The following is a 27989-nucleotide window of genomic DNA, read 5'->3' on the forward strand; positions in this document are numbered from 1 at the left end:
CAGTGCCAGGGCTGCACAATTGTGACAAAAATCATACTTTTATTTTATTCAAACCTGAATGACTTTCTTCTGTTCTATTTGGGGAGTTTTTCAATCAAACATTTATTATTGCTTCTGTGAAGCTGCTTTGCAACGATACGTATCGTAAAAAAAAAAACGCTATACAAATAATTGTGAGTTGAACGGAATTTATCTTATCTTTTTATATAGAAAAAGTATTTAAAAATGTGTATAAATTAATGCTTCCTAATCGATTAGTCGCGAATAATTGCATCTAAAATAAAAATTTGTTTACATAATATGTGTGTGTACTTATATTTATTATGTATAAATACACAAACGTACATGTGTATATTTAAGAAAAATAAGATTTTTTATTAAATATATTTATATATAATATAAATTATATAATAATAATAATAATAAACTTTATTTTATAAAGCGCCTTTAAAAGCACCTTCTCAAAGGGCTGAACACAATATAATCATGAATATAAATAATATGAACACACACATATGTTATGTAAACACAAACTTTTATTTTGGATGTGATTAATCATGACTAATTTATATATTTATTTATTTAAAAAAATTAATTCAATAATTTAATAAATGAATAAATTAAATAATTACAAAATAAATCTATACTTTTTTCATTATTTAAAAAAATTATATATATATATATATATATATATATATATATATATATATATATATATATATATATATATATATATATAGTTGCTATATATTAATAAATAATAAATGTGCTGTTTTTTTTTACCGAATTGTAATTTTTTTAGGTTAAAATAGATATGACAGTATAAAAAATATTTTATATAGATATATATAGATATAACACTGAAATGAATAACAGCACAGATCCTGATGATCAGAGTCAACATGAGCATCATAATCACCCCAAAACATCATGAAATCAATAACGTTCAGTCATCAAGGAATCAAACTGACGTACTGTGATCGATTCATCAGTGATCCTAAAATCTTGAGTGCTTTAGTCTTCTCCTATAACACCTGAATACAGGCTCCTCGCTTCATCTTCAGTGAAGAACACTCTCTGAATCACACTGAATTATTGATGTCAGCCAAGAAAGCAAGTTGGAATTAGTGGTAAAGCGTCAGACTGAAGCAGCTGAGAGAACAGCCAAAGATGACAGAGAAGAGAGAGAACGAGATGTGTTTATTCTCAGCTCATGCCTATTTGATTTCAATAACACGTGTGACGCGTTATATCATACCATTAGATTATTAATGCACCGTTCACACCGAGGACAATAATTAACCATTCTTACGATAATAATTAACAATAATTAATTCCTGAATGAGTCAGTGATTCATTCCTTTGTAAACAAATCAGCTGTTTTGAACAAATCATTTGAGTGAATAATTCAATGATTCACGGAACGTCTTAATGAAACTACAAACTACAAATGTGTTTCCAATTTCTTTTTACTTCTAAGTGAAAAATGAAAAAGAACTTGGTTGTGAGTATATCAGGGCTTTGAATCTCGTTCAGTCTCTTCTACGAGATGTGTGCATGAGCTCGAGTAAATAAGTTGCTGGTTGCAGTACACTAAACGGCCACCGGTGTCGCTAAAAGCAAGGGTTTCCGAATTTTACATAAAGACCAAGCGGCAACCGAAATGACAGAAGTGACTAAAACTGTAATTCACTGACTCCCCATGTTAAAATGCCCAACTTTACAGCAGAAAAAAACATTACAGCCTGGATCAAAAAATTATTTTGTTCTATACATCTAATTTTGCCTTTCGTGACAATTGTGAGCGAGGTGAGCTTTTTTTTATAACTCATCCATTTAAATTATATTAAGCCTTAAATTTGTGCATAGTTAAGGGCGTGGCCACTTGATTGACAGGTGGATTGCTGCTAGGTGGGCGTGGCTTCAGCGACCAGCGATCAACCGATTATCAGGGACTGGCTCCGCCCACTTTAGGCTTCAAAAACACTCTTCGGAAACCAGTGGACCCTACATCCATGTTTTTATTCAGTCTATGATATATACCCTTTAAAGTAGCAGACTTATAATGGATGCTAATATAGTTATCTAGATCAACAGGCATTAAACTGGTTTTGTTCACACTCTCAATCTATTTTGAACATTATGTATAAAAGCAGGGTGTGGGTCTATAGCTATAAATATGTAGGTCACATGTTTCCTCCAAACGGCAAGAGAAACCAACAAAACACTGATCTCGAGCTGAAGCGAAGCTCACAAGCGTCTCTCTCTCCCTGGTGTCCTCTTTCATGTAAGGATCATGAGGAATAACCCTCTTCTCGTCTCGCAGCATCAGATCAGCTGTACGTGTGATGTAACGCCCGTTCTCCAGCACTAACACACCACACTGATTACGAATGTGAGGATCTCGTGGAAGCGTGAGAGAATCAGACCAGCAGACAGATCAGATCTCGTGTCTATACCATAGAACTGCTGTGGATTCTGATAATGATGTAGACATAATTACCAGTGTGATTAAACTGGCTTTATTTCAATCAAACTGGCAAATCCAAACATACGGTCAAAATCTCCAAAAACCTTCAGTCTGTTCAGACACTGACTACCCTTTCTCATGTATTCCTCACCACAACACTCAATTAAAGGAAAAGAGCTCTCAGAATGAAACTGTGCTCATCTGAGATCAGGATGAATGTGTTTCAGATTTTTAGAAATGTAGCATTGCATCAGTGTCTCATCAGTGGATGCTCTGCAGTGAATGGGTGCCGTCAGAATGAGAGTCTGATAAAAACATCACAATAATCCACAGCACTCCAGTCCATCAGTGAACATCTGGAGAAGACAAAACCTGAAACACATCCAGCATTAAGATGATTTTAACTCAAACACATAGAGTCTATAATCCATAATAACACTTCCTCCAGTGAACAAGTGTTCTGGTCTGAATCAGGAGAGAAATCTGCACAGATCAAAGTTTAAATTTCTCTAAACTTTAATGTTTTGTCTTGTTTTCGGATTACTTGTAGATTATTGTGATGTTTTTATCAGACTCTCATTCTGACGGCACCCATTCACTGCAGAGCATCCATTGATGAGACACTGATGCAGTGCTACATTTCTACAAACCTGATGAAGAAACTCATCCTGATCTGGGATGATCTTTGTGAAGGATATTTAATTCTAAATTTCATTTTTGGATGAGCTACTCCTTTAACAGAATGTTCTTCCATCATCTCTTTCTTTCTTGTCTGAATGTACAGCCAACATAACCTTCAAATGTCAAGGATGTCAAATAAAAGGCTTTGTGAGTCCAACATTTTCAACATTTCTCTTCTTTGCACATCCAGCTGATGTTCATCAATAAACCCATCAAACTAACACAGAACATGCACCCATGCAGCGCTCGCTCCGTCCTGATCTCAACTCATTATCCTGCACATAATTATAATTACTTTCACATTCGTTAGTGCAATGATTTTTGCAGAACAGAAGTAAGCAGCGTCGAGTCCATACCGTCTGTAAATGGGTCATTACACGTCCCCCTCCAGTCACATCATATGATTACAGAACTGACCTCATTTCTCACTTTTCTGACCTATGACTACAGGTTTCATCTTTATTTGTGACATAACTCACTCAGCAAACGCTCTTCAGTCACCGATCAACCCTGTTCTGATAAAGCAGCGTAATTTCCCTGGATTTCCATAATCCTCACTAATCAACCAATTAAACAGCAAATGATTTAATTGGCAGGTTTTGCTTGTTCCAGCTGATCTCTTCTGTCACATTGTTACAGAAATTGGATTTGAAATATAATACACCTTAAAGAGGCAGAAAACAAAAAGTGGAACATTTGCATAGCGTACACATGACAATTTTTTATATATTTTATGTTGCAAACAGTGAAGCTCAATGAAATAAATCTTCAACCTTGATACACCAAAATACATTTCTAAATGTATTTCAGGTGCAAGAAAATACATTTCCAATGTTACAGCAGCCTACATTAAGACTGGAAGCAAAAGTGAATGGAATAGACAACTAGAGATCAAAAATAGATTTATAATGACTCAATAATATATATATATAGGCTTTATTTTGAAATGTATTCAAAAGTTTATCTTAAAATATACATCTTTTTTTGCTGAATGAAATTTTCCTTTAATTTTGAGAAAGACATCAGCTATACTCACATTCATGAGCTCGGTTTCTTCTGTATTTCTAGCATAATTTACAGCATACTATCTTTAACTCTGATGATGCCAGTAAAAGTGAAGAATAATGCATGTTTTACTGTCAAAGAGCACTAATAAAACCACCTGGAAATATACTTTGCACATAACTGAGGAGGTATAAATCTGCCTACAAAAGACTACAGTGGTCGTTTTGTTCAACCCAAGCATTCAGCAGCTGATCTGAGCACAATGATATATTCATCATGTGGTAAACGCACTGTTTGATGCACTGCACTGTGGTCCTCACCATCCTCTTTGTCGTCGAACACTGGTCTCTTGGATGAACTGTTCGCTCCCATCCTCTTCTTCCACTTGCCCCAGTGAAACATTGATGCTCTGCTCTCATTCCTTTCAGCGCGACGGAAACTGATGCTGGCTGCGTCTAAAACACGAGCATCTCTGACAAACGCGATCTGAGCTCCCGAGACACCAGACTAAGAGACTCACACACCGAGCCGAGGCACGAGCTGCTCTCTTCAGCAGCGGAGACTATATGAACCTCCCCTCGCGCACGCGCGCGCGCCCCCGCGACTGTCGCTTACTCACCAAAGCGCTTCAGGTGTGACAAGCGGTTTATCTAATTGAAACAATATTTAATATCAGTCTCCCTTGGTGTGCTATGCCACAACAGAGTCAATAAATGAAAGAAAACATGTTACTCGTGTTTGAGTTAAAAACATCTTAATGCTGGACAGGGGTGGCTCTAGGGTGAGTGGAGATCCGGGGCTTAGCCCAGAAAAATCCATGTATGTGACTTTTTATTTTAATAAATCAGAAAGATTTACCTTGTTTAAAATATACAAAAACAATAAAAACAAAAACAAATCTAAAACAATTTATTTAAAGTATGGAGGAAAATACATTTGCTTTTTGCAAACAAAAATTAAGAATTGCAAAACAAATGAAACAGCGCAAAAGCAATGATTTTGCAATACATATTTTTTCCATGGTCATATCTATTACTTTATTTGCAACGCTGCTTTTATTTTGCGTGTCAGTCTAGTTTGAGCTTGCCATACAATTTTTCACTTTTCTGCACGTCTCTCTTGTGGCACTGTTTTGACGTGGGGTCAATTCGGGAGTTCTTAGCGGGATCGAGAATCATTTGAATCAGTTCGGGAGTTCGTAGCGGGATCGCGAATCATTTGAGTCATTTCGGGAGTTCATAGCGGGTTCGCGAATCATTTGAGTCATTTCGGGAGTTCATAGCGGGTTCGCGAATCATTTGAGTCAATTTGGGGATCGCGAATCATTTGAATCATCTGAATCCAGTTTGGGAGTTGGAGCAGGATCGCGAATCATTTGAGTCAATTAGGGGATCGCGAATCATTTGAATAAGTTCGGGAGTTCGTAGCGGGATCGCGAATCATTTGAGTCATTTCGGGAGTTCGTAGCGGGATCGCGAATCATTTGAGTCAATTTGGGGATCGCGAATCATTTGAATCATCTGAATCCAGTTTGGGAGTTGGAGCAGGATCGCGAACCATTTGAGTCAGTTTGGGGTTCACGAATCATAGCTGTATATGGATAGGCATTTTTAACTAATTTAGTAGCTAGTTCTAATTACGTTTTCCACGCGTGTTTAGGTGTGATATGTGAACTCCTATTTTTTGTTTTAATGATGTGCCTTTTAACAGTATCAATTATATTCGAAAACAAATCTTGCCTAAAAAGTGCAGGCATCTAGGCTAATGTAAAGTTACATGGTGAAGTCATACTAGTGCGTGTGCATTTTGAGTGCGTTCTTTCACTGCATTATTCGGTGTATTCAAATGCATTTATGAATGCATGTGAATGATCACAAAATTCAAGATATGAACCCTTTGTGCCAAAAGGGTTCTTTCTTGTCATTATAGAACCCTTTTAGCATAAAAGGTTCTTTGGAGTTGAGTAAAGAGCCCTATGGTTCTATATAGAACCCCAATGATCCCTTTCTTCTAACAGTTTGTTGTCATAAGCAGGGTTGGTTCTAGGGTGAGTGGAGATCGGGGGCTTAGCCCAGAAAAATCCATGTATGTGACTTTTTATTTTAATAAATCAGAAAGATTTACCTTGTTTAAAATATACAAAAACAATAAAAACAAAAAAACAAATTTAAAACATTTTATTTAAAGTTTATCCCTTGTATCCTGACACATATGCTGATGTTGTGTCTCTACTTTTTTTTTGTCTCTGTCTCCGTTTTATTTTATTTTCCAATCAAGCCTGACTGGCTACACTCGTCCTGGTAGAACAGGGATCAGAAGCAAACATTAAGCAGTGCACTGACATACTCTTACTCTATAAAGATATACCCGGTCAAAGGACTTTATCTCTGTGTTTATGTACACTTAAAGCCAAGTATAATTATAAACGCAGGGCTCTATACACTTATATTTTTAAAGGAGCACTTACACAGCACTTACAAATTGCATAAATACTCTTATGAGGCTAATGTATCAAATATAAAATTTGGAATACAGAAATATGAAATTATTAAAAAGATTAGATTGGTACTTTGCCATTAGGTGGCGGTATGCCACTGCCTTAATGAGTGAGTCGGTGAGTCATTTAATCAATGGATTCGTTTGAAACGGATGATTCATTCTGAAAAAATGTGTGTGTGTGTGTGTGTGTGTGTGTGTGTGTGTGTGTGTGTGTGTGTGTGTGTGTGTCCTAAAGACTGTGCTGCGCAACCGTTAACTTTTAGATGTTCAAAATGTAACGTTAAATCAGACCCAATTTAAAACCGAAAAAGAAATATAATACTATGATTAAAGTTACAGATCCCTGAAGCTGTTGTATCTTGGCGTTCAAGTGTTTTGGCTGGTGGGGTGGGGGGATTGCTTGCTTTTTTTTGAAGAAGAAAATTAATTTTGAAATATCCATTTTAATTTTCAAATAAATTGATCTAGTAAAATACTACACGCCAACAAACCGCCTGCCTCCAAAAGATCTCATTTCATTGGCTGATCGTACAGACGCTCATCGCTGGTTGGCCAGTTTCCCTGTCAGTCAGAAGCACTAGACTCAGTGGGCGGTTTTCGTCGGGTGTGAATGACAACGCGTAACTCTACAGACACTGTGGACGTGAGAGTCGAGAGATATTTATTTATTTATTTAAATTCTAATATAAATTACTTTATTGGCCATGAAAACTCATTGATGACATGGTGGTAATAAAAACATTCGGGGCTTTACTGAAAACATTCGGGGCTCCAGCCCCCTTAGCCCACCCCTGTTTCATCTTGTGTCTTCTTTAATTAATTAATTTATATATATATATATATATATATATATATATATATATATATATATATATATATATATATATATATATATATATATATATATATATATATATATGAATAAAGTTTCACTCCTTTATTAATTCATTTTCTATCAACAGTAAATGTATTTTGATTTAAGGATGTTTAAACATTTAAATAAATAAAAAACTTAAATACTGAGGAAGAACATTATTTTGCAATTCAATTAATATTTTTACACTTTAGCATTCTTAGAACAACTTAAAAGATAATTAATATGTGGTAATATTATCTAACGGCTCTGGCACTGATCTGAATAATGACACTGACTTCTGCAGAGAAACTGAAGAATTTCATACAAACATTTTCCTTTTTATTTCTGTGAAGCTGCGGAAATAAATGTGTCTTGATAATGTTTTCAGAAAAGACTTAACATCCAAATCTTAATTTAAGGAAGTTTAGATATTTTTATTTTTACATCAAGAAATAGCTTTTTTTTAATTTACGTTTGATGATGAATTATACAGTTTAGGGTCACAAAGAATGACTCCAGGTATCAAGCTTCTCATTCTTTTCCTCTTCTGTCTTTAAGATGCTTGTTCTTCACTACCTGCTCTCCTCACAACTGGGTGAAGGTGAAAGAAACCTGAGAGCGAGGTGTAGATGTGTGTGTGTGTGTGTGTGTGTGTGTGTGCCATCTGTGGCTTTGCATAAAAAGCATGGCCTGCCTCAGAAATAGCTCCTTGCCCTGGTTCTGCTCGACGGGTGTGAGATCTGTTCCCTCGGAGACACTCGTGAAGCTCAGCTGGAAGACGATCAATAACCCCAGACGCAATAATCTCACACTCATTAGACTGACGAGTGATAAAGACGGCTCTCGTCTGATTACACACTGCATTATGGGGAATGATGCTGAGATCTTAATGAGGTTTAAAATGAAAATCAAATGATCAGCGGGAGTGTGGTTTGATGGAGAGTCTTTCAATATGTGGCCAGGAAACCACCGATTTAACCTCATTAAACCCTGAATGAGGGTACAGACTGAACCTGTGCTCTTTTAGGATTATTATATCATTATTTCAATTAGCTTTTATTTGAATATTTTTTTGTTTTAATATTGTTGCATTCTCTGTATGTATGTGCTGTACATGTGGAACAATTAATAATAAAGCAGACGTGACTTTCATGGACTAATAATGAATTACAATAAATTATCTCAAGGTTATTTTAGCATTACTTCAATTAAAATGGTATTTATTCATAATTTCATTTTTTAAGATAAAATTTTAGCAACCTTATGATGTAGTTTTGAAAATTTTGTCAGTTCTTTCTGTAAATATTCCTAGTTAGCTTCCATTTATTTTTATTCAAATGTAAAGTTTCCATCATTTTTGTACTTCAGCTTGAACCTATTCTATTTAAGTTATTATTAAATATTAAGTTTTTTGTCCAATATTTATATTTTATTTCAGATTTATTTAAATTAACAAAAACAAAGGTAATTATCTTTAACTAAAACCAAAACCATTCAACATTTTTTGTTAGGCTAATTTAACTCGAATGGAATAAAATATTTTAAAAAATTAACTTTTAATTTATTGTTTAGCTAGTGCCAAGAAAGTATTTTGTAATTGTATTTGATATATATATATATATATATATATACACATATATGAAAATGACAAAAACACACAAAATTCTACAAACTTGAACTATAATTCAAACTAAAACACAAATATAAAATATATATGCAAAAAATCCAGTATGTACACTTGAAAAACAATGATGTTGGGTTTACTTAAAAAACAAATTCATTCAGAAATTGCTAGTCAGTTTCACAGATATTCTTAAATGCAGGGTCGCATCTAGAACAATATTGATGGGGTGGCGAGAAGGGGGCAGGAATTTTTGAGGGGTAGCAGACGTATATATACTAAGTTTAGTCACAGTTATCACAGTTTGATGATAAATATATGTGCACACTACAAAAGGACACAGGCTATCATTTACAAACTTAATCTCATGCAATCAATGTCTTGCATTTGAAACAGTTCATATAAGGAATAAGTGACCATACCCCATAAGCCCCACACACTCACTAATGCATACAGTATGCATCCACATGTAATTAAGAGCATTATAAAAGATTCAGTGTTATCAATATGTCAATTTATTATAAGAAACACAAAACTTTAACAGCCAATGACATTTCCAGCTGGGGAGACTCAACTGATTTTCTACAGTTTAGTGTTAATCATCATCTAACTCAACCAGTCAAGAGCTACATTTAGCCTTCGATGTTATATGAATATGGTCCTGAAGCATAGCTTTTATTAGCTGACAATAATCATAAATAAATAAACATTATAGACACAAATACAAATGTACTTTTAGAAATAGTTTCTGAAAAATATGGTGTTATTGTTTTGGCAAGTTGAAATTAAAACATCTGTGAAAACTTGTGTGATATTCCTTTAAAATAATGTTTTAGTATATCTTTTTTAAAGTATATTTTACTAAGCAATTTCTTACATAATTTCTTTGAGTTAGACCAAACTTTTATTTTGGTGAGTTGTAGACAGAGTTTCTGTGTTTTTTAATAAACTATTATTATTAGCTAATAGGAAGTATGGCATATCAAGTATGATAAAACTTGAAGTATAGCATACTCTACTGTGCAATAGTACTATATTTCTGTTTGAATTTCTTCAAGTTATACCGAAATTTTATTTTGACAGGTTGTCGTAAAGACATTGCCGTTTCTGTCAGTCTGTGTATACGATATGAAAGAAAGACGATAGTTTTATCAAATGAAATGGTGAAATCCTCTCACAGCGCGCTGACGTGAACATGTGTAGCATACATCATGCGTCAATATAGTGAAGAGCTGAAAACACCACACATGCTTCAGTGTGTGTGTGTGTGTGTGTGTGTGTGTGTATGTGGTAGAGCACACATTCCCAGAGACCTTGTGCCCCACTTCCTCAAATATAATGATGGAAAAAACCCTACTATAGAGGTGAAAAAATAAATTATCAAATAAAAATAGTTCGGAGCGGGTTCGCGAATCATTTGGGTCAGTTTGGGGATTGCGAATCATTTGATTCAGTTCGGGAGTTCGTAGCGGGATCGCAAATCATTTGAGTCACTTCGGGAGTTCGGAGAGGGTTCGCGAATCATTTGAGACAGTTCGGGAGTTCAGAGAGGGTTCGCGAATCATTTGAGTCAGTTCGGGAGTTCAGAGAGGGTTCGCGAATCATTTGAGTCAGTTCGAGAGTTCGGAGAGGGTTCGCGAATCATTTGAGTCAGTTCGAGAGTTCGGAGAGGGTTCGCGAATCATTTGAGTCAGTTCGAGAGTTCGGAGGGGGTTCGCGAATCATTTGAGTCAGTTTGGGGATTGCGAATCATTTGATTCAGTTCGGGAGTTCGTAGCGGGATCGCAAATCATTTGAGTCACTTCGGGAGTTCGGAGAGGGTTCGCGAATCATTTGAGACAGTTCGGGAGTTCAGAGAGGGTTCGCGAATCATTTGAGTCAGTTCGAGAGTTCGGAGAGGGTTCGCGAATCATTTGAGTCAGTTCGAGAGTTCGGAGAGGGTTCGCGAATCATTTGAGTCAGTTCGAGAGTTCGGAGGGGGTTCGCGAATCATTTGAGTCAGTTTGGGGATTGCGAATCATTTGATTCAGTTCGGGAGTTCGTAGCGGGATCGCAAATCATTTGAGTCAGTTCGGCAGTTCGGAGAGGGTTCGCGAATCATTTGAGTCAGTTCGGGAGTTCGGAGAGGGTTCGCGAATCATTTGAGTCAGTTCGGGAGTTCGGAGAGGGTTCGCGAATCATTTGAGTCAGTTCGGGAGTTCGGAGCGGGTTCGCCAATCATTTGAGTCAGTTCGGGAGTTCGGAGAGGGTTCGCGAATCATTTGAGTCAGTTCGGGAGTTCGGAGAGGGTTCGCGAATCATTTGAGTCAGTTCGGGAGTTCGGAGCGGGTTCGCGAATCATTTGAGTCGGTTCGAGAGTTCGGAGCGGGTTCGCCAATCATTTGAGTCAGTTCGAGAGTTCGGAGAGGGTTCGCGAATCATTTGAATCGGTTCGAAAGTTCGGAGCGGGTTCACGAATCATTTGAGTCAGTTCGAGGGTTCGGAGAGGGTTCACGAATCATTTGAGTCAGTTCGAGAGTTCGGAGCGGCATCACGAATCATGAAAGATTCGCGCTGGTAAATTTTCAAATTGGCCATAACCTTTAATTCGTTGCTGCCAACTGGGGTGGCAGCAGGGGTGGCAAGGCTTTCTTTTAGGGTGGCATTTGCCGTCCTATGCCTCCCCGGTAGATCCGCCCCTGCAAAATGAAAGCCTAAAAAGAGCAGAATGTCTTACATTCTTGGCATTAAATGTTGCATGGAGATCCGAAAAAAATTGTATCAAAATAAAGTATATGCTTAAAACAAGAACAAATATCTGTCATTGGAGAACGGAAACTGGATTTTCTGAGTGCATTGCCAGGTATTTGCTCTTGCTTTAATCATGAACTCACTTCATTTTAATCAGTAGACCTATCTCACAAAACAAGAAGGATTTAATGTCTTTGCGTCTCCAGTGAATGCATCTTAATTTAAGCATCTTTAGACATTTGAACTGGAAAACAAGACAAACATACTGAGGAAGAACAGCTGTGTCTCAGTAGAAATGAGCTGATGGGAAGTGTATCATCAGAAACACAGAGTTAAAACTGACGGAGAAAAAAACAAGTGATGGCTGTGAGTGGAGCAGCTGAGAATTGTGGGTTGGTTGCGGTTCTGTTGAGGGTTTGAGACTCTCATAACGCTGACAGAGCTCTTGTGAGTGTGATTGTGCTGTGAGACTGGAATATGAGCCTTTCTGCAGAGCTGTGTGTGTTCAGATTGATGAAGCAAAGTCAGTCTCACAATCTGCAGCAGTGGAGGAGTAAATCAGGTTACAACGTTCTAAACTCTTAAAGGAATAGTTCACCCGAAAATGAAAATGTGTTCACCCTCAGTTCATCTGAGATCAGGATGAGTTTGTTTCTTCATCAGGTTTGTAGAAATGTAGCAAATGCATCAGTGTCTCATCAATGGATGCTCTGCAGTGAATGGGTGCCGTCAGAATGAGAGTCTGATAAAAACATCACAATAATCCACAGCACTCCAGTCCATCAGTGAACATCTGGAGAAGACAAAACCTGAAACACATCCAGCATTAAGATGATTTTAACTCAAACACATAGAGTCTATAATCCAGAATAACACTTCCTCCAGTGAAAAAGTGTTCTGTTCTGAATCAGGAGAGAAATCTGCACAGATCAAGCAGCATTTAAACAGATCTAAACAAATATGTGAGAGACAACAGCAGATGCTCTTTTTCACAGGAGGAAGTGTTATTATGGATTATAGACTCTATGTGTTTGAGTTAAAATGGCCTGAGGATGAGGATATTACAGCACATTTTCAGCATTTTTGGGTGAACTGTTCCTTTAAGCGGGTGTGTAGGGATGTTGGCGTGTTTATGTGTATTTTAGAGTCCAGGAGCTGCTTTGGGAGCAGAGAAATCAGGCCAGCATCAGAAAGAGCTGGAACATCAGCGGAGGAGAAGACAGACAGAGATCAACAATCACATCCACCTTCATCTTCTGAGAGAAAAGCATTTGATGTGCTGGGAAAACTTCAGAATGTCCAAAACCTGCCCCAAAAACAGCCTTTATTCAGAGTGGTCATGAAAATATTAATTTAATGTTATACTACACAAAAACTAAAACCATAAAAACATTTCTGTTACCTGAAATAAATTAAAATATTAAAACCTTATTTTATTTCTGTTTCAAAAGGAAGCATTTCTCTTTTCTTATTTAATAATAATAATAATAAAAGGTAAAAACAGAAACAAACTAATAAGAAAAACAAAAACAAATGTTCAAATAAATAGGAATGCAAAATATAAAAATAAAATACAATTTTTTTTTAGTATGTTTTTAGTATCTCAGTGATGCTAAAATAAGCCTCTGGTTTCAAATGAACCTTTTAATGATCACATAAAGTAATTACACATAGAGATTGATAGAGTGATATATGGAGACAGGTCAACTGTATCTTGAAGCAGCTTTCTGTCATCTCTGTCATCAAACTGAACTACAAAAATACCGTCTAACCTCCTACTGCTCTGTCATTGGCCAGCCAAACAGAATGTCCCGCCCCACACTCCTATGATTGGTTAATGTCATGTCACTCAAACACATCAATGTTCTGGAAGAGTTCGTTTTTTTCTCTCCAATGCGTTTCTGAATGTTAAAGTAGTTTAGCTTCTAATAATAGTTAATATTAATTGTTTGATATCACAACATTTCATCAGCTGCTACAAGCCCCAGTCAGTGCTGCACTTCTACAGTGTTTATCCTTCATAAGAGCACGTGACCTGCTGCTGATTCCCGGGTTTATTTGAAGAGAGAGAGAGAGAGAGAGAGAGAGAGAGAGAGAGAGAGAGCGAGAGAGCAGGTTCCTCTGATCAGCTCATGTGTTCATACTGACATCCTGCGGTGAGTGGAGCTAATACAGCAGTTATTTATGTGTGTGTGTGTGTGTGTGTGTGTGTGTGTGTGTGTGAGAGAGAGTTGAGGAGCAGAGGAGCAGGAACAGATGGGAAGGTGAATCTGAATCTGAACATCTGTTAAACACAAGACTTCCCAAACCCTGCAGTTACACGTTTACTCACTCTGCACTGAAACAAATGTTGTGTTGGATTTACTTGGAGACCGTCTTACTGAAGAAGTTGCTAGTAAAGTAACACACTGAATTAACCGTGGGATTTTGAGAGTTGAAGAAAATATCTTCAGGGTCAGGAAACAAGGTTATTTTCCTGACCTCGTTGACAAACTCACATCATTCTGAGACATTTCTCAGAAAACCAGAGTTATGATCGGATGTAAGATTGCTTCTGAAGTAAGTGTACATTGATTTAATCATGTTTCGATGTTTATACTGGAAAACAACACATACATACTCACACAAAGACTTCAGGATCAAATCTGAAAAGGGAAATATTCTGATGTTAAACAAACACAGACTGAAGTGTTGATAGAGCCACAGAAACACAGTCAACCTACAAATCAACACACACACACACACACACTCACTCACACACTCTCACCCACACACTCACTCACACGCGCTCTCTCTCTCTCACACACACACACACACACACACTCTCTCTCTCTCTCACACACACACACACACTCTCTCTCTCTCTCTCTCTCTCTCTCACACACACACACACACACACACTCTCTCTCTCTCTCTCTCACACACACACACACACACACACACTCTCTCTCTCTCTCTCACACACACACACACACACACACACACTCTCTCTCTCTCTCTCTCTCTCACACACACACACACACTGAACTGAAGTATGTTCTACCAAGTAAATCCTGTTTCATTCTTCAGTTCAGTTAATTCAGTGCATTACTTGTCATTTCTTTGTAATTCTTTGTGAAATTTACCAGTAATTTCAGAGTGAAAACGGTTTCTTCACCACTGATATTTTACTATCCCTGAAATAATAGTATAGTTTTTATTAATATTCTGAATCAGTTTGTTTTTTAAATGAAAGTTTTAGCAATATTGATGTTTTTGTCATTTTTATTCCATACTTTTTATATTATTACAATTAATTTGTGTATATATATATATATATATATATATATATATATATATATATATATATATATTACCTTTTATTACTTTAATTTTAGTTATCATGTTAAGCTAAATAAATAAAAAATACAAATGTAGCCTTTGCAAAAGTCTGCGCTGAAAGATTCCAGTGTTTATTTTATTTCATGTATGAAAATCTTTTTTATGTTTTAAGTTTTGTTTGGATTTCCACTACTGAAATCAGTAACATCTTCACTGAAATAAACCAGCATTAATGTTTGAAATGCAGTAAAAATGAGGAACTTCTTGTGTTTCTTCGTTTAGGAGAGGAAGCTGAGCTTGGATCCTTCAGAAGAAGAGAGATGTTGAGAATGGATCGATGCTCCTCGCTGGAGAAACATCTCAGAGATGCTGAGCTCCAGCTGAAGCAGCAGGTGGCGCTGCGACCATCATCCTCTTCATCATCCTCCTCACTGTGTGTCTCCACATGCATCCGTCAGTGTCTGGCAGCCATTTTAAGGCCTAATGGATCAGGATTACTCTGGGAAAATCACCAAATATTCCCTCAGTGGTGAAGCTCACAAGCGTCCGGAAACACAGTGAGAGACTGAAGTTCAGCTGATAACTCTTGGATATGAACTGCACGTGATCAGCTGTTGGATCAGTTTGATTCACGATCTAATGATTTGATTTGATCATTAAAACTTCAGTACGTCACACGAAGGCTTTAAAATACCAGAATTATGAGCAGTTATGACTATCTGTGGCTCACATGTCTCTCAGTAAGAGCTGATTTGGATATTTGCATGAGATGAAAACATTCACATCACTTTAATTAAGCTTGATCATTGTATAAACCATATTTCATGTTATTTAACTAACTCAGTTTATATGTGAAAACACTTTATGCTCAACTCAATCCGAGCAGCGGAGTCCTCAGCCATCTTCAGGAATCAGATTAAAACACATCTCTATTCTAATTCTATTCTTTACAAATGAATAGCCCCTTTTAGACTTGCACTCTATTCATTTACTGTTTTCTTTTTTTTTTAAAGCTTGCTCAATTCTTTTTCTATTCTATCTGTTTTCTTTTTTTTATTAATTCTATAATAAAAAACACTATAGTAATATATATCTAGTTGTACTTGTATATCATTGCTCTCTTGTAGGTTTTGATTGTTTCCATTGTCCTCATTCATAACTCACTTTGGATAAAAGTTTCTGCTAAATGTAAATGTAATGTTAATATATATAATTGTAAATTTGAAAAAAAAAAAAAAAATATGTAAAAATAAAAAAAAGTTTTTTTTAATGATTAAAAACTTCTTGCTGACAAATGTCGGTTTAAATGATAGTGTGCAAAGATTGGTAAAGACTTGTCATGCCAATTGATCAGTTTCTGGAGTTTTGGATTTAATCAGGTTGATGAGTTCTTGTTCCTCTGATGGTTCAGTGGGTGTCTCTCTCCGGTGAATCCTGGCGAAAGTGTAAGCGAGGCGTTAGTTTGTGAATGGACGGCTGTGCTCCGGGTCTCGTCTTTCACGGTGATGTCACGCCGGGGCTGATGGCGTCACTGCGCGTCCCGGAGGAGCGTCTCGAGCGCGTTGACGGATCGCAGCAGCAGCGAAGAGCGACGCGACCGTGGCTCCGGCGGCCGGGATCGAGCGACGCCCAGCCGGACACCGAGCGAGGAGAGCATGGAGGCTGTAGCGGAGGAGCTGCAGGCCGGCTCCCGGATCCCGGTGACCGTCGAGCAGATCGTTAACGACACGCTGGTGGTGACCCTCACGTACCGAGAGAGGAGCTACACGGGCATCTTACTGGACTGCAGCAGAAAGTGAGTCGCCTTTCTTTGTGTTTTGATGTAAAACCAGACTTTAGTGCGCTCAGGCCCCGCAGCAGGCCTTTCTCAGAGACAATGAGGAGAGCATCAGCATCAGCTGCACTCTTTTGTGTCGGATCGTGTGTGTTTAATGTAGCACCTGGAGCTCTGTCATGTAACAATGTATCTTCACTGTATCACTTCCAGCGGAGACTCTGATTGATGTTTGCACGCGCACGCATTGCATCACGCAGTCCGTTTAATCGAGTCAAATCAGCAGTATTCCTCATGAAGGCCCAGATGCCATTGTTTCGAGAGCATACCTGGACATTCATCCAGTTTAAAGGTCAAATACTGCTCAGGCACACGTGTTTATTCATTTTATCCTTATAAATGCGCTTTGAGACATTTAATCTCAATGGTTTTCTAATAAAATCACACGAGGCCTTTGCTTATTGACCTCTTTTCTCTTATTTATAGTGACCTCTCATTGTCTGGATTAGATCACTTCATTCCTTCCTTCATAATAATGACATTATTTTGAGGTTTTATGAGTTTTAATATAAATTGTGTCAGACAAAGACAGGTGAGATGTCACTCAAGCACTTCACAAGGTTATATTTCACTATAAACAGCATATGAAGGTGGATCTGTGTCTGAATATGAGCAGCTGTCAGGTATTTATAGACTCTGCATTATTCCACACACTTAAATGTTAAATATTTTAACAGTTTGTGATATGAACTATGTTTTATTTTCAGCTGTTATTATGGAAACCCTAAGTATTAATAGCGTTTTATGAAAGATTAAGCACAAATGTGTCATTTCCTCACCGTTTTATGCAACTTTTGTGAAATCACCGCATTGAAATGTGCTTGTTCCTGTATTATCTTCCTGTGTCACGTCCTGCTCGTGTTCTGGAGCCGCTCGCTGTGTTCAGAATATCATAACTGCACACTTTCTGTGTCAGTAGATGACCTAGAGATTACATGGCACAGAATACTGTGGCCCACAATGCAGTGCGCTCAACCTTACATTCCCCGAGTCGTGCTTTACACGATTGTGCACAAAACCTGAGTGTGTGCAGTATGAAACATAATTAAATAAAGATTATGAGGAATCTGAGAGTGCAAAAAATCCAAATATTGAGAAAATTGCAGTAGGAAAAAAAACCATATCTTCATGAAACATAATCTTCAATATCCTAATTATTTTTGGCATTAAAGAAAAATCTATAATTTTGACACATACAATATATTTTAGGCTATTGCTACAATTATGCCCCAATACATGTATAAAGGTATTTGCAATTTTGACACACTTTTTCCTTGCAATTCTACGAAAAAAACTGTGAGATATAAATAATTTTGCTTATTTAATTTTTCTGAATTAACTTAAAAATGTAAAGTAAGCAGAATGCATTGAAGATCTATTTCAGTCTTTCTTCTCCAAAATGTCTCTCTCTCTTCCTTCACTTCCTGTCCACCTACTGTCCTATCAAAATAAAGGCATAAAACACCAAAAATAAATCTGAAAAGTTCACATTTAATGTGTTACTTGATGTTTCACAAACATTGTATTTAAAAAGTATTTGTGACATAATCTTACAATTTTGTCTTTTTTCCTTTGAATATTAATAATAAAAAAATGTAATAATTAAAAAATAATATAGAAATGAAAAACGTGCTGCATGCATTGAAAAAAAGTAATAAGTGTTTTGAAAATAGAAAATATTTACTTTTTGACTTTGAAAATTTAAATTTAATTTTTTAGTTGACGTTTCATTAATAATAATTTGTGAACCTTGCTGTGAAGTTTCTACACCAGTTGTTTTTCACTGCACTAAAATAAGCTGAAGAGAAGTATATTAAATGTTTATCGTAGAATATTTCTTAGTTTCTGAGCAAACCGTGATGAGTGTAGTGTCAGTAATCAGCAAGTGTTCCTCTCTTAGAGGCCTGGGAGTGTTTAAATAGCACCATCGTCTGTCGTGAACATCTCAGCTGTTATAAATATTCTGATTATGTAATGAAGGGTTTTCTTACACCTACAGCGGTCGTATGAAGGCCTCGAAGACCGACGCTTCAGGGCTGGGCGTTTTATTTTGCATCAAACATCAGACGATTGGTGTTTATGCCTCTCTCACTTCCTTCTGAGGTTAAATTAATAATCCCTGCACAATCAGATTTCAGAGCTGGGTGTGAAAACAAGCAGGTCTCCTGGGTCTCTCCGGTGTCCCGGTGGTTTATGGGATTGTTTTTGTTCAGTGAGGTGGAGGGGGCTCCGGATCTCGTCCCCGTTGGTCTCTTTGTCTGTCGCTTCTAACCGCGCACAGCTCAGACTCATGCTCACCTTCAGGCTCCAGGCAGAAAAAATAAATCTGAATTGAACTGAAAAATATAAAATCAGGAGTTTGGGACAAACTCGCAATTCTATGAAGGAAAGTCAGAATTAAGACAAAGTCGCAATTACCTTTTTTTATTCTGAGTTTGGGTTAAAGACACAAAAAGGGGTTTTCAAACATCAAAACAAAAGTTTAATGCAACTGTAAATCTTTTTTTATTATTATTATTTTTTTATTCTGAGTAAAAACTAATGACTATCATACATTTCTACCATCATTTACAGAAAACGCCAACTAAAATGTCAGTGTAACTGTAGGTCATGTGACCCTGGAACACAAAACAAGTCTTAAATGTAAATTTTTACATTTACATGAAAATCTGGAATCTGAGGGAGAAAAAAAATCTAAATATTGAGAAAATCATCTTTAGAGTTGTTCAAATGAATTCTTAGCAATGCATATTACTAATCAAAAATGAAGTTTTGATGTATTTACAGTATGAAATTTACAAAACATCCTCATGAACATGATCTTTACTTAATATCCTAATGATTTTTGGCATAAAAGAAGAATTTATAATTTTGATCCACACAAAGTTTTTTCGGATATTGCTACAAATATGCCCCAGCAACTTAAGACTCCAGGGTCACATATACTAAAAATCATTTAATATGCTTTCTGTGTATAAAAAAAAAAAATAATTTGTTAATTGTTTTATGGAGACACCAAAATGGGAGCTTTTTGTTTTGTAGTTACAGTAGTGAGGTGTTGGGGAGATAATGTGCTTAAAGGGGGGGTGAAATGCTGGTTTTCACTCAATCTCCTGTTAATCTTGAGTACCTATGGAGTAGTACTGCATCCTTCATAACTCCAAAAAGTCTTTAGTTTTATTATATTCATAAGAGAAAGATAGTCTGTACCGATTTTTCCCGGAAAAACACGAGCGGCTGGAGGCGTGACGTGTGGGCGGAGCTAAAGAATCACGAGCACCAGTAGGCTTTTGAGTTGAGAGCGTTTGGAAGCTGTAACAGCTGTGAAGGCTGAAACTGAACGAGAACAGCAGCAGCAACGACTCGCTCCGAGCGGGGCTCGAACCCGGGTCTCCGATGGGAGGGGACGCACTAACAAGGAGGCAGAGATATTTAAAGCAGTTTTACTCACCGCCTGCGGTAACAACACAGGATCGTGACCCTTTTTCGTTGGGACTGCATCATCCTTAAGAAATAAACGATACGCAAATCCGTCGTCAAACTGGGCCTTGTTTGTAAAACAAGCATCTTCGAAATGCAGGGAACAAACACAAACACTTGCACAACTCCGTTGATGCTCTGTAAAAATAAACTCCATCCACTGGTCCCTTAATGCTGTTTCTCTTTTGGTAATCTGTGCAGGGTTGTCTTGCTCTGGCAACCAAAAACACACTTCTTTTGTGACATCTCTCGACGCTCTCGCTCTGATCAGTGAAGTCTGTTGTGCTCTCAGTGCTCTGCTATACGGGAGCGCGCTCTTCCGGCAGAAGTGCCTCAGGACACATATAAGGAAATTCTGCTCCATCTAACGTCACACAGAGCCATACTCGAAAAAAACTTTCAGAAACTTGTGACAAACCGGAAGAGGTTTTTTTGGAACAGAAATACTCCTTCAAACGTACAACTTAATTTTTGAAACTTTGTCCATGTTTAGCATGGGAATCCAACTCTTTAACAGTGTAAAAAACTCAGTGTGCATGAAATAGCATTTCACCCCCCTCCCTCTAATGTGTCACAGTGCACATAATAATAATAATAATAATAATAATAACAATTATTCTTCATTCTGTTGTATTTTTCAAATGTGACCATGAAGTTCTTAGTTTCTGAGAATAAGAGTTTTGAGAGATGGAGGAATATCTGTGGTGTTTTTTAAAGGCTATAACACATGTAGGAGTGGCTCTGTGCATGATATGACTGGTTCACTAACTGGTTTTTCTGGTCAAGAGTCGGCTTGCCATTAGAAATGATTAATCGTGTATTTCCATTCTTGAGCGTGGAAAGGTTTTGCAAAAGTGTGATCATGTTAAAAATAAGGACATTTAAAGGTGACGGTCTTAGATGGCTTATTATTGTAACCTACATACAAAACCATACAAAATGCATAAACATTAACTTAAGTAATATAAAAAAGGTAATGTTTTCTTTCAGATAGTTGCCAAGGCAAGGCTAAAATAACTATTTATTGCATAAAAAATTAAAAAAAAAATGTGGCTCAGTATCTCGATGCTATCTCGACTCTGTTTGTCCAAACAATGTTAGACTGGGGAATGTCAGAAAACTAGGATTGTCCTTATTTTGTTTTTGTCCAATTGTTGCTGCTAGTGGCTTTTAAAATGAAAAGTCTAAACAGAACACCAGGAAGCTTTTGTGTCAAAGAAGCACAGTATTATTGGTAATTAACCCTTACTCTCTCAATTACTGTCCTTATGTTTCCCTCTCCACTCTTTTCTGTAGGACTGGGCTGTTTTGCCTTCCAGACGTTGTTGGAAAATCTGAATCCGAGAGCCTCGTATTGAGAGCGGACTGTGAAGTCTCGAGGGAAGAGGTTTCCTCTGAACCCGTCAGTCAGCCGATAGAGCGACCAAAAGATGAGAACACGGAGCCTGAGGTGGGACATCCCGTCCCGGTACCCATCCCGGTGCAGCCGGGTCAGCCCTCGTACCCGCCGTACTTCGAAGGCGCCCCGTTTCCTCAGCCCATGTGGGTCCGGCACACTTACAACCAATGGGTACCACAACCACCACCTCGTCCAGTCAAGAGGAAGAAGAGACGAAGTCGAGAACCTGGACGGATGACCATGAGCACAATCCGACTGAGACCTCGGCAGGTGCTGTGCGAGAAATGCAAAAACACACTCAACAGTGACGAGGAGAGCAAAGATGGACCAACGGAGGCCAAGACGTCCAGGAAGGAGAACGCTCCTCAATCTGAAGAGGACACTAAATCAACCCCAGCCAAGAGGAAGGAGGACGGAGACAACAAAGAGTCAAAGAGACGAGAGGAATCAGCGATCTATGACAGCAAACGCTCCCGGAAGGACAAGAAGGATGATGAGAAGTTTCCCGGAGGGAGCATCATTCCCCATAGCCCCGTGATTAAGATCTCTTATAGCACTCCACAAGGCAAAGGTGAGGTGATAAAGATCCCCTCGAGGGTTCACGGTTCTGTCAAACCCTTCTGTCCGAAGCAGCTTCTGCAGAACGGCCACAGAGAGCACAACGCTTCCGAGGAATCCCAAAAAGTCGTGCAACCTCCTGTAGACTCCATCCGAACGGGTCTTACCATTTCCATTCCCAAACTCAAGCTCCCAAGGTTGAGTAATCCTGACGCCCCTTCGCCCAAGATACGCTTGAGATCCCGGGCTGACGGAGCGGAGCAGGTGTCCGTGTACGAGGCAGAACTGGTGGATGGCGTTCGGAGGAAAAGTCCTAGAGTTCCCAACTCTCAGTCGGAAGATGGTGTGGAGAAGAGTTCGCTTGAGCTTTGGTCGGGAGAGGAAGTGGAACGACACGGAGACTTGACTTTACTCATCAACTTCCGGAAGAGGAAAGCGGACTCCTCGAGCCTCTCCGTGTGCAGCAGTGACAGTCTCGACGAGTCCAAGTCGTTCAGCTCCGACGGAACGTCGCCGGAAATCTGTGATCTCGCTCCAGGCGACGATATCGCAGTCTCGTCTTCCTCTCAAGGGGAAAGTAAGACTGTTCCGCCTCTGACTGTACGACTGCACACTCGCAGCATGACTAAATGGGTGACAGAGGAAGGTCATGCCGTGACAGTGGGTGATGTTGTTTGGGGAAAGATCCACGGATTTCCTTGGTGGCCTGCGCGGATACTCAGTATTAGCGGCGCTCGTAGAGAAGAAGGTGAGGTCGATGCTCCGTGGCCTGAAGCTAAAAGTCTCCTGGTTCGGTTCTCCCACCACCTCCCAACTCTCAGTTGCCAAACTCTCACCGTTCCGCGAATTCTTCAGGTCACGCTTTAACCGGAAGAAGAAAGGGATGTACCGCCGTGCCATTATGGAGGCCGCCAAGGCGGTGGGACACATGGGTGCCGAAATCACATCTCTACTGGCTCACTGCGAGACTTAGGTGAGTCTCTTGTCTTTCCTTGCGTCTAATGACAAGCAAAGCATGCTTCAGTTTTGAGTGAACTCGACTCATGCGCTATAGAAAGTTTGATCTTTTCCCAGTTTCTCTCTTGAAGTGATGAGTGATAAAATATCTTTGCACTTTTTAAAAACAGAGTTGCATGAGTCTCTGAGAAGCTTCACCCAAGCGCTTGCATTGGGGAACTTTTGTTGTTGTGTTTCTGGTCGTTTGTTGTTGTTCCATTCTATTAATTTTTTGCCTGTAAAAAAAGGTCTGAGGCCAGTGTTGCCACCTTGTGGACAGAAAATTGCTTGCAATAAAAAAAATGTTTTGCTTTATTTGTAGGGCTGCGCAATTTAGCCCAAAGTTTTGTGATTCTTTATAAATACTTTATAAATATTATTAGTACTACTAATGGCGCATTCCATGAACATGAATTTATTGAATTAAAAATATTAAACCAATAAACATTTATTTTGACTGAAACTCTAAACCGCTTATATACATTTATTTATTCAACCGAGCGAGGAGAGCATTTATTTTCCTACTTCTGTGAAACACAAAAGTAAATGTTCTGGTGTGTTGATGCTGCTCTTTTTGCTGTCTTAAGTACTTTTAGATAATTTCAATACTGATTTGATCAGGGCTTTCCCAATCTTCTATAGATGTGTGATAAAGAGCAGCACGAACATCCTTCTAAACATCTCCTTTTGTGTTCCACAGAGGAATGTGATTCAGGTTTGGAACGCATGGGTGCATCTCTTGTGTTTTTAGGTGTGCGTTTTCTTTACATTTCATTGTCTCCAAAGGTTATTGAGAAAAGTAGGCTTGATGTGTTTAGTTGAGAATAGAAACATCTTTAACTTCCCAGTTGGTTCCCATGGCCTCAGTCTCTTTGGAGATTGCTAGGTCACCTCATGTTTATTGAGGATCAGATGCTGTCTTGGTTCAATATTGGCTAAAGTGCACAAGCCGCTCCCACTGCCAGTGTTTGCACTCCTGAATTTCCATCCAGCCATATTTAGTCTCATCTAGACTGTGCTTTGCATGACAACATATCTGCAGATTCAAATTTCAGTACATTGTTATGCAGCATTTGTGCATTTTTATGCATGCATTAATATGAATCATTCATGGTTGTTTATACATGCATTTTGATGCATAATTTGTGCATTTTTATGCATGCATTTTTATATGCATTTTAATGCATGCATTTGTCATTTGTGCATTTTTAAATGCATGCATTATTATGAATTTGTATGCATTATTTATGCTTATGCATGCATTTTGATGCATGTATTTTTTTTGCACCACCATTTACAAAGAATACATTGCAAGCGGTTGCAAGCATATATGAACATAGTTCATGCAATTACTAGGTTAATGAATATTCAGATACTGAATACTGTACTTGCCATTCATGCATCTGCTTGTTTTCTCTCTGCAGATCACGAGGATGGTAGTGGACTGGCTGTCATTCAGGGTTTTGCAGGTGCTCCCAGGACGTGGTGATCTCCCCGGACGGAGAGCGCCTTCATCTGCCACGGATATCATGAGGGAAGGTGCTTTATTTCCCTCCACACGTGGCTGTTGGATGCGATGCGTGGACTGTGTTCGAGGGCCACGAGGAGAATGTGGGAACCTCCGAGCGAACAATTCCCATTTGTTTCTCCATCTTATGTTTGTTTTTTTAGGACGTACATGATATTAGAACAAGTAGCTTGACACTAAATCCGAATGTATTTATTCACAAAAAGAAAACACTCGACCGGTGACTGGCCTCCTGTAAGATCACACTGCTGCTGTTTCTCATAAATCTTACGTCTGTTTAGGATCTGACTGAACGGACTGACAAATATCCATATTATAAAACAAAACGATGAGTCTTAGTGTGTCCGTTTCTTCAGATGATGAAAATGTGAAATTCCTTTTAGCATCATGTAGGTCTTACATCATGCAGTATGTCAGTTTGTCTCTGTCCTCTCCAAGTAAATATATCTCTCTCTCGTTTGTCTCTTTTTCACTCTGATTGTGATGTTTTGCTTTAATTATTTAATGTGTCATGATGAGAGAAGCACTTTATCCGTACCTTGGTGGCCTGCTGTGAACACGAACCCCAGTTTGCAGACTCTCGGAGGAGCCAACCCATCGCTTTTGAAGGGATTTATCATTTTTGTGATGGAGATTTCGATTAAAGCACGCTTTCAGGAAGTTGTGTACACTGTATTCTCACGTTACGCCCGGTTACGTTGCTTTCCTCCTTCTGAAATGTTCCACTGGAGATCTGGAGAGACGTGTGTGTTATTAAAGCGTGCTGGTGATCGTGTGTTTGCTGAGACCTGCGGACTCGAGCGTTTCTAGGTCGCAGGTTTGGTGTGTTTTTCCAGCTGGACTTTCTGCAAGCGTCGAGCACTTTATATCCGCCGCTGCTCGACATGCTGGAGTTTTTTTAATGTGCTGTAAATAGAATAAAATATAAAAGCAATGTCCTTTCTTGCAGTGTTTACTTTGCACGTGTGGTTTAGTTTCCAGACAGCGGGAGGTAAATGAGACGCATCCTACTCCACTTTAGAGTTTCATACGGCCGCCTTTAAAACATTCGACTGACTGCATTCAAGCTTTCATTTCACTGTTAGACTGACCAGATGAAAAGCTCGATTTGAAGATGAGTATGTTTCCGCTTATTAAGATGTTGCAATGATTGTGTTGTGAAAGACTGCTCTTCTGTGTGTAATCAAACCTGCCTGGAAATAGTCTTGACCTGTGTTTACACTTATGCTCTACACACACACAGACACACACACACACACACAGACACACACAGACAGAGAGACACACACATACACACGACAACTAAACTGAAGGAATGCTTTTAGAGATTTTAAACTCAAATCTAATCTCAAATATTGTTATACATTATCATTCCAATGTTTGTGGTCAGTAAGATTTTTGAAAGCGTCTCTTCTGCTCACCAGGACTGCTTTTATTTGACCACACCAATAATAAAAATTATGAAAAATTATTACAATTTAAAGTGGATGTTTTCTGTGTGAATCTGTGTTAAAGTGTCATTTATTTCTGAGATGCTCCGCTGTATTTTCAGCATCATGCATTTTATTTTTCAGGATTCACAGATGAATAGAAAGTTTATTTGAAACAGAAATCTTTTGTCACGAATGTCTTTACAGTCACTTTTGATCAATTTAATGCACCCCTGATAAATAAAAGCATTTATTTCTTTTGTACAAAATCTTACTGACCTCAACGTATTATTATTTTTATTTTTGGACCGTTGTTTCTCTTGATGTGCATCATTTCAGATCCAGTTATCACAGACGAAAGGCAATATCACGAGATAACTGTCTTAATGAAGTATTATTACACACAAAAACTCTTCATATAGTTCTTTCTCTTCTTCATACATTGTCTCTTCATAGCACCACTGTCATTTTAAAGAAATTAAGAATATTTAATTATAAAACATTTTTTATTTTAAAGTAACTCCACTGTTATGATACTATGATTTTTGTGTAGTTTTCTAAGAGTACACGTATAATTTACACGTTTTATGTTGGCGTCACTCACTTTCTAACTCTTCTGTTCATTGAAGACTGGATGTGTGAGGGAGTATTGACTTATTAACACATTCACTGCCACCTAACTGGCAGCTTTAGGGTCAATAGAGTTGTGTATTTGTGTAGCAGTGGAAGTGCCGTCTGATCTGTAGTTCTGGTGAAGTTCTTCAGACCACAGAAACTCATTCTGACTCATCATCATTCAGTCTCTGTCAGGAAGGAAGCTGCTGAGTTTATGCTGTAATTTTCCTGCACGCGTGGACTAAACACATACATGTCAGACTGTAGAAATATCCATATCTCAGCAGAAAGATAAAAGAAATTGTCAAAGAAATTGATATTGGACTTATTTTCTTTTTTGCATTGAGGCATTTTATAACACTCAAATGTTCATTGATACAATGACAAAATATTCTCATTACATTGATGCAGAGAAAAACTAGGATCTAAAGAATCGGGGCCATAGTGTGTGTGTGTGTGTGTGTGTGTGGTGTGTGTGTGTGTGATGAGTGAGTGTGTGTGTGTATGCGTGTGTGTAGCACACATTCCCAGAGACGTGTATAACAACACCTTAAGGGTTCCCATAAGCAGGATTTATTGTTGTGCCCCCCTTCCTCAAATATGATGATGAAATAAACACCTACTATAGGGGTGAAAAAATAACTTTAATCAAATAAAAAACTAAATGAATAAAATTGTATTATTTTACAAATCACAATTGTAGCTCTCGACATTTACCTGTGGCTATAACTTTATTATGACTTTAATTTTTTTATAGTCTCAAGCATTCAGAAATCATGCAAAAGGAAACTAAGCAGTTTTACTATGATAAAACCATGATTTATTTTTTGTAAGGGTTGTGATATGCACGTTTTTAGTTGAAGAAATTATAAAGCCTGTGTCATCTATAGCAAAAAGGTGTCCAAAAATGAAAGATGAAGTGAATATTTGTAATGAAATGTTTGGTCAGTATCCTAAACAAGGATT

At 38.0% G+C, this 27989-nt stretch overlaps 1 protein-coding gene and 1 pseudogene across 1 annotated transcript in view; one reads left to right on the forward strand and one right to left on the reverse strand.

Moving 5' to 3' along the window:
• LOC113112297 (serine/threonine-protein kinase 32C-like) overlaps positions 1 to 4740 on the reverse strand; it is a 48380-nt gene extending 43640 nt beyond the window's left edge. Inside the window, exon 1 of the mRNA XM_026277729.1 lies at positions 4477 to 4740. Coding sequence (XP_026133514.1) covers positions 4477 to 4558 — 82 coding nt within the window. The 5' untranslated portion in view covers positions 4559 to 4740. The remainder of the gene's footprint in view (positions 1 to 4476) is intronic.
• Positions 4741 to 16512: 11772 nt separating this feature from the next.
• Positions 16513 to 25413, forward strand: LOC113112298 (PWWP domain-containing protein 2B-like; annotated as a pseudogene).
• Positions 25414 to 27989: the final 2576 nt, after the last annotated feature.

This window comes from Carassius auratus, chromosome 13, assembly GCF_003368295.1.
Source record: "Carassius auratus strain Wakin chromosome 13, ASM336829v1, whole genome shotgun sequence".
Lineage (NCBI taxonomy): Eukaryota > Metazoa > Chordata > Actinopteri > Cypriniformes > Cyprinidae > Carassius > Carassius auratus.